This window comes from Mytilus trossulus, chromosome 4, assembly GCF_036588685.1.
Source record: "Mytilus trossulus isolate FHL-02 chromosome 4, PNRI_Mtr1.1.1.hap1, whole genome shotgun sequence".
NCBI lineage: Eukaryota > Metazoa > Mollusca > Bivalvia > Mytilida > Mytilidae > Mytilus > Mytilus trossulus.
In genome coordinates this window covers 54,134,221-54,144,918 of record NC_086376.1, presented here as the reverse complement: position 1 = coordinate 54,144,918, position 10,698 = coordinate 54,134,221, and the positions used below count along the sequence as shown (strand labels likewise).

Below are 10,698 nucleotides of genomic sequence, written 5' to 3'. Positions count from 1 at the left end.
TTCACGTTATATTTGGCTGACATATTCATATGTTGTCTTTCCTTGATCTATGTAAAGATTTTTTCTTAAAGTGTGTTCAGCAGGTTTTAAAAAAAGCATCGTGTTTTTTATTTATCATTATAATATATTAAAAAATGATAAACATATATATAATGATCTTATTCAAGTGTAATCATTCCAAATAAACTCATCATAGATACCAGGACTAAATTTAATATATACGCTAGACGCGCGTTTCGTCTACAAAAGACTCATTAGTGACGCTGGAATCCAAAAAGGTTAAAAAAAAAAAAAAGCCAAATAAAAGATCCAAAATTCCTAAAAGTGTAGCCAAAATACAGCTAAGGTAATCTATGCCTGAGGTAGAAAAGCCTTAGCTTTCGCTCAGGGTAAAATATTTGTCATAAAGGGCCAACCCGTGGTAAAATCACGATATATTCAAGCCCCCATGAATTATTTCTTAAATATAAATCACAAATAAATGTTTATGATATAAAGGAAACGAAATGATATTGTTGTTATTAAAGGGGTGAAATAATTTTCCTTGTTTAATTTAAAAGGAAACAACTAATATATTAGAATATGTATTTAAAGTGTATTCGGGTGTTTATAGGTCTTGGTACCATTTATGCTTTGATAGCCAATATTCCTTTGAGGATAACAACATGATCTGTACCATGTCTTGTTTTTATGTATACGGCTTGTATTATAAGGAATTGGATGTATGTATTTGTCTTAGTTTCTTTGACCTTTCTAAATGTATTATTGATGAATGACTATTTTATAAATTTCTCATCAGTATTTCTCATATTTCTGCATTTCATTACAATTTTTTTTCATTTTTTTTTATATTTTCGAATGTCCTATATCTGTTTTAAATCTCAATAGTTGACTGAGAATATATCATTTTTTTTTACATTGACTTGCATTCTCAAGCATAATAAGCCACATGCAAAGGAGGAGCTTTTAAAATCCGTATGAATATGCAACAACGTACAGTCAGAATAAGGATACTGTATTCCAACTCAGTAAGGAGAGTTCCAAACTATCTACACGTAAAGATACCTTGCAACAACGTCTATGTTATGCCTAATGTGAGGCCAAAAAATCAGTCTATACATAAAGGCAACAGTAGTATACTAATGTTCAAAATTCATAAATTGATTGAGAGAAAACCCAAATCCGGGTTACAAACTAAAACTGATGGAAAAACATAAAATATAAGAGGATAACTACAACACAACAGAAACACACCATTAAAATGTTACACACACAGAAACGAATTATAATATGACAATGGCCAATTTCCTGACTTGGTACAGGACATTTTAATAAAAATGGTGGGTTGAACCTGGTTTTGTGGCATGCCAAACCTCCCGCTTTTCTTGCAATGTTAATTATAACATTAAAATGACAACATTACATAATAGCACTATAACATAAATAAATGGGAGATTATATAGAACAGAGAAGCACACGAATATTAGCTAACAAAAGGTGTCAGGTTTGAAATTTAATACGCCTTACGCTCCACGTCCACGCAAGACTAAACAGTGACGCTCTTATGAAAAAAAATCGAAAGCCAAAAAAAGTGCAAAGTTGAAGAGCATTGAGGACCAAAAGTTCCAAAAAGTTGTGCCCAATACGGTTAGGTTATACAAACTCAAATAGAAACTTACAAGGATACTACGTATATTATTTGGAACGCCAGGCATGAGTTTCGTTCTTCTTTTGGACTTCGTATTTAAGATTTTTTACATTGCATTTAAATTTGATTACCATACTATAAAACCAGGTTCAATTCGCCATTTTCTACATGTGAAAATGCTTGTACCAAGTCAGGAAAATTACAGTTATTTCCAATTCGTTTGCTGTGTTTTATCCTTTGATTTTGCCATTTGGGACTTTCCGTTTTGAATTTTCATTGCAGTTCAGTATTTTTTTTTTGCTTTTTTGCTTTTTACATTAAAAAAATCGTACAAGCATCATTGATTTCTGCACTAGTTTGTAAAAGTCTTGGGTACTTGAACTTTTTACAATAATATATAAAGGCAACAGTAGTACACCGCTGTTCAAGTTGTTTAGAAAGTCATGCTAAATATGCTTATACTCTTTGTGAAATTGTAGCTTGATTAGAAATAATAGCTCCAACAACTAGTGTCAATATAAAAAAAAAAAAAAAAGAAAAAAAAAAACCCTATTATTCAATCAACTTGAAGAGAAAACATTTAAAGGATAAAAATATGTAAACGGCAAAATGGCTTTTTTCGGTAACATTACCTTTGATCCAAAAGATTAAATCTTAGTTAATTGAGATTTATTTGCGATTGAATGATAGCAATACAAATATTAAGATTTAAATGCTGCTTATTGATAAATCAGATTCTTCTTTTAACTAGGAACACGTTTTTTTTAAATGTAAATGAAATGCTTCATGCGTTTTATGGTATTTTTTTGTAGTATTTAATAACATAAATTAACAACCTTATTTTTTTATCCTTAGGCTGTAAATTTCATTGGAAAGATCTTAGAAAAACCCCATAAAACCACCCTTTCTTTATGAAATCAGGTAGATAAAAACACCAATAAAAAGACAGAAGTGTCGATAGGTAAATGTCATTAGATGCCCTTATACATTGTAAATGATTAAACTTTTGTTCCTCATTTAAGAATTTAACGCTTCTTTTTGTAAATGTATTGAAGTGTAAAAGCGTTGACCGATGTACTTTTTGTTTGAAGCTCAAATCTATAAATCTGCGCACGGTCAAAACTTTTAAAAACCCTATAAATAACCAGAAAAAGAATTAAAAACTTATAATTACATTTTTTACTAGGATGGTGAAACCACGGTTTCCATCAAGTTTTTCTTTTAGTTAGCTGTGCACTTTATTGTGTCATCATGGAATTTACATTTCATTGTGCAATGAATGTTTATTTGAGAATGACGCGAGGTTGATGTTAGCCATACACAATAGCGTACTATAATGTAACATACATTTGATGTAATTATTTCTCAGACAAGCCTTTTAGTTTTCTATGATTCTACATTGTTTTCTTAACACATTTTTTTTCTATAGAGATAGCGGATATTTAAGGAGCCAACGGATCTTAAAAAAATATCAATGAAAAAATCTGGCAGCTGACTAAAGTGTCTTTGTCAAAGATCTAGATATACGTATAATGTATTTTGATGTAAAGGAAAATATAAAATTTATTTGTATGAGCTATATAAATAGACAAACTTGTTTTTTATTGTGTGTGAACCCTTTTTTTTAGAAGTCCCGACAATTGATTTTTCAAATCGACATGGCTGTTACCAAGTATAAAGAGGTTTTCTTATTAGTACCAAAGTAATTGAGATCTGCACTACATCTTTAGACGGATACAAAACAGTTATATGTATACTTTAAAAAAAAATCATATTTTCACTATTGATATTTCGAATTCCCAAATAAGATTCTTTTTTATTTGACAGTGTAGATAATTATACTGAAATGAAGACTATAGAATATTCATAAAAAGTTTAATATATAAATATATAACGTATAAAGACTAGGAAAGATGATTACGTTGCAAATATTCTAAAATATAAATAAGAAAAAATGTGCATTGTTAGAAATGTCAAGACTAGAATTTGGAATATGAAACATAATGAATACACATCATACAATGAAACATAATGCATACCCATCATACAGTGAAACAATGAATACACATCATACAATGAAACATAATGCATACCCATCATACAGTGAAACAATGAATACACATCATACAATGAAACATAATGAATACACATCATACAATGAAACATAATGCATACCCATCATACAGTGAAACAATGAATACACATCATACAATAAAACATAATGAATACACATCATACAATGAAACATAATGAATACACATCATACAATGAAACATAATGAATACACATCATACAATGAAACATAATGAATACACATCATACAATGAAACATAATGAATATATCATACAATGAAACATAATGAATACACATCAGACAGTAAAACATAATGAATACACATCATACAGTGAAACATAACGAATACACATCATACAATGAAACATAATGACTACACATTATACAATGAATAAAATGTTAGCATTCATATAATTTGTTTTTACCACAAATTTGTTTACTCAAATATAGAACTACACTGTATTAATACATGATTTAATATAAATAATTGCAACTTAGTTGCTACAAGGGTCGTATTCTCTTAACCAGAGAAGTTTTTCACACAAAAAAATCAAACATGTGTTTTACATAATGTACATAAAACATACATCGGCAATAAATATATATAAAGTAAAATTAAAAATAAACTTATAGATAAACAGACAAAATAGCAACATGGCAGTGCTGAGTACATTATTTGAAGACTTATTGAGATCAAACGGAGTATTACATCTTTTAAATTAAAAAAACAATGTTTCGTGAAGCTTTTAAAACGTCGTGACACTTTTTGAAATGAAAATGAGATTTGCATGAATAGATTGAAATATTTTTATTTTATCCCCACTCTTTCTCTCTTAAACCAACTTCTTTAATAAAACTTCTAAATTTCCAAATTTCTCTTGTAAAACCATTATATAAACGCAAGAGTGGCAGACAAAAATGGCGACATTGCAACTTTTTGAATCAATGGGTTAAACAATAGTTTAATTTGTTGGTTCTATAAAAACTTATTTTGATATACGTTTAGTTGTATTGATTAGGAAATAGTTCCTTTTTTGTATCCACCTAAACGTAAACTTTTGAAATCAAATTTGCATGTAGGTATATTATTATATACATATATATAATATATTTATAATAATATACCTACATGCAAATTTGATTTCAAAAGTTTATTATATATTATATTATGATTTTTTTTTTCACATTATATTAGATCCCAAAAAAACCCCACTCCTTTGATAAATCCTTTAAAAAATCGAAATTTCCCCCATTACTTTTTTTAAAGGTAAGAATGCAGACATTGATACTTTGAAGCAATTTGATAAATTATAGTTCAATATATTGGTTCTGCAACAACTTTGATATACTCTTAATTCTATTGATAAGGAAATAGTCCCTTTCGTATCTATCTAAACGTCCTGTAGCAATACACAGGGGTATAGAAGCAGAAAGTTCACGATCAGGAACTGGACTTCCTGATAGGTCAATTGCTATGTAAATTTCGCATAATAATTGCTGTGAATCGGATCGCAATGTTCTTAAATCATGATATAACTCATGTGTGTTCTCATTACTGTATTCTTCATCCTCCATTGTTGTTAGAACTGCAATAATCTCTTTAAAAATAATAAACTGCTCACGCAACAACGCTCCAGTCTAAAAATTAAGAAAATAGATTTAAAGGCAAATATGCTAGATGTACATAAAGAACCTTAGAATATAAAGTCTTGATGATTTTTGAATTATTTTTTCATTGCTTTTATATTTATATCTGATTGATCGATTCACATTTTCTTCTTTTGTGAGTAAGGTCAATAGTATTTTCGAAAACGGGTTGTACTTTTCTTTCGAATTTGGTGTTCTAGTATGTAGTAATTAAAAAAAAAAAGATGTAATCAAAGATACTAGGCTTATTACTTAATACGCCAGACGCACGTTTAGCCTACATAAGACTCATTACAGACACTCAGATCAAAATAGTTACAAAAAATGGAAATATTAAATAGTTATATGTAACCATCCGGGAAAAAACCTTTTTTGTTATTATTTATGTATAATATTTTGTGGTTTAGCATGAATAGAGTATAATATAAATAATGTTTTAGATACGTCACTATTTGTGACGCTTGGTCTTTCAAAAATAACTATGACATTCTATTTCATTAAGATTTACAGGAAAAGACGATGGGTAACCAGGTTTTTAATGAGTAATGGATAGAAAGACAATATTCTATGATGAATACAAATGGAAAGACAAGTTTTAGAAAAAATTATAGAGAAGGAACAACTTAATCTATTGAAAAGAATGCTATTTTGCATGATGTCCTAAGTATTTCCTTTCATGATTTTAAATATCAGAATTGACATGCGTTTTCTTGTATTTACTAACAATTCCTTTAGAAAAGTAATTAAGGACCTGAAATGCGTAATCATTTTCAAAATAATAAGTATTTCAAAATCTATTAAAGACCAAAGGACATTGGTATTAACAACTACATTACCGTACATTATTTAACAAGGAATAAATCTCAGACCAGTTCGTAGGCTAAACAAAGTCATGGGATAACAAAACTTGTAAGAATTTCAAAGCGAAACTTTAAAAAGGTTGGGCAATAATTCGTCATGTTTTTATGAATATTTAAAACCCGAGTATAAGAACGGATAAGTATGTTCTAACGTCTAGATAGATTAAAGCCTATAAAACCACATCGAATAAGACCTAAATTTTTAAATCCATGTTGTTGTGATAATGTTCTGATCATTATATCTTGAATAGGACTGGTATTTTATCGTAAAAAAAATTATTAAAAAAATCATTGAAATTACTGTTCTGCATTTTCATATAGGACGCTTTATTACATTTGCATATATGACTCTTTAGTACATTTTCATTTAGGACGCTTTAGTACATTTTCATAAAGGACGTACTCCAAATGAAATTAAAAGTTAAGGCCTTCCTTTGAAAGTCGGACGTAGAGAAAATACACCACAAACCTTTGATGTTTACTTTTGGTTTTTAGGCTGTAATAAAAATATTGTTACTTCTATTTAAGAGATTGTGGGATTTTTATCTTGAAAAGAAAAATGATTTTTGAAAAAAGATACCAACCTTATTTGAAAAAAAACCAAGAATTTTCTATGTAATATTCTGTAACAAACGATTTGAATACTCAATAAACTGTTGGTGAAAAAAAAAAACCAATATCATTTAAAATTACCTTTATATTGAAAGGAGTAGAAATTATTTTATGAAAAAGACTGAAAAATAGAAAAAAAATATTCATGGTTATCTGTGAAGAAGCAATTTTTGGGTACTGAACTTTACTAGTTGGTTCTCGCTCAATGGATTTGTTTTACCAGTGAGTTTTTGCTGGGGATATTAATTGATGACTTATATACATTCAAAATAAACCTGTACCCACATAACAAATGGATGTAAATACTGTATCTCCTTTTCAGTTAGTGTAGGAGACACAGTAATTATATATTTTTATATTAAAGACACCAAAGAGCAAATTACAAGTATATAACTTTAATATTTTTTAATTTTAAGGAAAACGTCCGCCTTTATTTGATGTATCCATTGGACCTTACTAACATACATCATTCATGGTTAAATATCATACTGAGATATTTATTAATTTTTGTTAATGGTATAGTTATTGTGTGTCTTTAGTTTAACACTGAAGTACAACAACAAAAAACTGCCAATCAAACATACATAGAAACGAACTACTTGATAACAACTACCATATTTCTGACATGGTACAAGACATTGTAAGAAAAAAACTGGCAAAGCTGAAAATACCGCTAAAATTACAACATTACATGACAGGAATACAATACATTACAAGTAAATCCAAAAACACTCAGGAAGGAGAAATTCATAGCTGAATTATATAAAAGTACATTTCGGAATGTTTACCACAGAATAACAACTTACATATAAAATTAATTCACGAGTTCACAGAAACAGTATACTGTGGATTCATTAATATTCGTTAGATACTAATTTTCGTGGATTTCGTGGGTACAGGAAAACCACGAATTCAAATGTTCAACGAAAAACAAATTTTTTAAAGGAATGAGTGTAGACTTTGCCAAAACCACGAAATCAAATATCCACAAATATGTCAATTTTCCTCAAACCACGAAAATTGGTACCCACGATAATAAATGAATCCACAGTAAAAGATTTACGAACTGTGCGTCACATGAATAAAAAAATGTTATTGCTTAGCTCCATACCTCTGTCCATAAAGCATTCTCTAGTTGTTCTGTGCTTATATAATTCATGCAGTCAGGAGCAACGGCTGATAAAATACGTTGACTATTCATTATTATTCTTGACTGTCTCTAAAATGCATTAATACAATATCAGTAAAAATTGTAAAAGTTCAATATGTAGGACAGGAGGATTATACAAAGAGGAAAATGAGTAGACTAAAAAGATGGTGGTTGTGGTTGTGGTTAATTTCGGAAAGATAGTTTTTTGCATTATTGTCTAGAAGTTAGTCAATCGCAGCTGTCAGTTTGAAACATATTTTTGTTTTAGAAAAAAAGGGTATTTGACAAAAAAAAAATTGAGCCGAACTTTTGAACATGGTTGACGTAATAGCTCCACAATCGAAATCGGCTCATGCGCACCTGATTACACATCTTTATTTATGAAGACAAAGATCCTCGCATAGCATACACTTAGAATACATACATACAATTTATTGCACATCAAAAGATGGCCATACACAGTACAAAATAAGCCTTATAGTAAACTAGAAAAATATATATTTCAATAGAACTTCATTGCAACAGTTCTTATGATTGTTCTATGAAGGACAAAACAGGTCTAATTATTGGTAAGATGCAGATGAATTCAGTGTCTTTATTAATATGTTTTTGTCATTGTCAAGTTTTTCAGTAGACTTCAGATAGATGTTATGAATGTTTTTATTTAACATTTAATTGATACAACAACGTTAACATAATTTTCAGGATTGGGTATGTTGAAATAACTAATCGGTTCTTTCGAATAGCATGATCAAATAAAAAAATACTTCAGCCTTTTTATTTTATTTTTGTTTTATAAATAATATATACCACGCTTTCACGCTTTATAGTAGTCAGTTTTTTAGATAATAACTACTATAATTTTTATAATACTTTTCAGTTATTTCTAAGTTGTATCAGATCCTTATAATTTTTTACAGTTTCAGGCAATGCAGTATCTCCTTCTTAAGCACCTGTTTTATTTTTAGCGTATGTATACCAGGAAGCTTCTCCGTCATCTTTTAAACGTTTAGTCATTTTTAAAGCCTCTTTAATAATTGTGCTTTCATGATTGAGAGAGAACGATGTTGATTGACATTATTCAGATAAGGAATGTCAGTGTAGAGAATCACATAGTCAGATTCACAGATTGTTTCTATAATCATAATACATCGTAATCATAATAACAATAATTAGAGGACTAAAATAAGATCAAGTCCAGATTGTTTAGTTTCTACAGTTAGTATTAAGTTAAGTTTTAATTCATTGCACTTGAGTTTTATTTATATTGATATACTGTTAAGAGGTATATATCAAACTCAATATTTGATTGTTAGATATACTAGTTTTCAGTATTTATCATAGCAAACGAGATTAAAATCAAGAATTAGTATTTTAGAGTCTGATTTAAAGACCCCTTCTTCCGTTCAGACAAGATATTAGATTGGTTATAAATATTGTTAATCAAAGACATACACCACAGATTGAAAAAGATTAAGAAACAGTCCAATCAAAATAGGTTAGGACTTCAATTCGTTAATCACAAACGAAATTTCGCTTAATTGTCTTGACCTTCAAAAGCCTTATTTTCATTGGCCTTTCAGTTTTACAACTTTTGATACTAAATTAGGGAATAATTGGATTTCTGGATCAAATTATAAAACTGGATAAGGGTAGAGACATTAATGTAAAGAAAAAAAAATTGTTTAACATCTCCGATGTAACCCAATATATATGACATGAACGACATCATCAACCGATGAAACTGAATGACGATTAAGTCAGTTAGCTACTTAAAAGCAGTGAACAAATAACGTTAAGCATTCACGCTATCTTACCTCTTGATAAAATGTTGATATAATTCTTTCCTATTTATATAAAATATACATTTCATACATATACAAATTTCGATATACTACTGAACTGAAAGACTGTTTAACCGATATAGTCACAAATTGTTTGTGAGTAGAATATAGTAGGCACATGAAAAAATCACAGACTATATGTTGTGTTCAAAACCTTACTTACCTCCTTGAAAGACTGCAACGTTTGTTTATCAATATATCAAAATGTTTAAAGATCGATATTGAATGAAAGTAAAATACAGCTAGATAGTTTTAAACCACTGTTCGAATATTTAGTCTCAGATAATGACATGTCCTGAGTTCGATTGACACAGATATGCGATATGTATTTAAACTTTCATGTAATATGTATGTGTCATTTGGTTAATGATTCTACGATACTGTGTTTAATGATCTAGTACACCTATTTTAATCTGAAACGGTCATTTTGATCTGATCAGCTCTTAAAACACTTAACAATAAATGATATTGTCATTTTCAGTTTTTAAGTATATTTTCAGACTTATCAGCTACGCTTAATTAATACTGTTAAGATGATTCGCTTGACGTCGACATTGGTTCAAGTTAATTTCAGACTGTTCAGAGATTGCTATTTACATCCTGTTAAAATAAACATATTACTAGTACCACAGAGGATACGTCTTAAAATATGAATGAAACACTGAACATGACTGAATGATTTATTTGTTAAGAGTTTTAAGAATATATTAACTTCCAAATGCCCGTTTAGGCTATAATTCATTCAATAGTGCGTGCGTTGCATCTTACACATTTTAAAACAAAATCTAGCGTACGTCTGTTTTGCCTGGTATCTAAGATGAGCTTGTTTAGCAACATACAGATTCACAGAAATTGCCGTTTCA

The 10,698-nt window shown here is 29.1% G+C and overlaps 1 protein-coding gene across 1 annotated transcript; it reads right to left on the bottom strand.

Annotated features, from left to right (window-relative positions):
- Positions 1-4,929: 4,929 nt before the first annotated feature.
- On the bottom strand, positions 4,930-9,827 carry LOC134714000 (uncharacterized). The gene is made up of 3 exons (XM_063575255.1): positions 9,809-9,827; positions 7,953-8,060; positions 4,930-5,360 (listed from the first exon to the last, which is right to left on the bottom strand). The coding sequence occupies exons 2-3, from the start codon at positions 8,040-8,042 to the stop codon at positions 5,031-5,033; spliced, it is 420 nt and encodes a 139-aa protein (XP_063431325.1). The 5' UTR covers positions 8,043-8,060; positions 9,809-9,827; the 3' UTR covers positions 4,930-5,030.
- Between the last annotated feature and the right edge of the window lie 871 nt (positions 9,828-10,698).

Coding starts and splice junctions, on each gene's coding strand:
- LOC134714000 (XM_063575255.1), bottom strand. CDS start 8,042: ATGAATAGTCAACGTATTTTATCAGCCGTTGCTCCTGACTGCATGAAT. Junction 5,361..7,952: donor AGAATGCTTTATGGACAGAG/GTATGGAGCTAA, acceptor CTTAATTTTTAG/ACTGGAGCGTTGTTGCGTGA.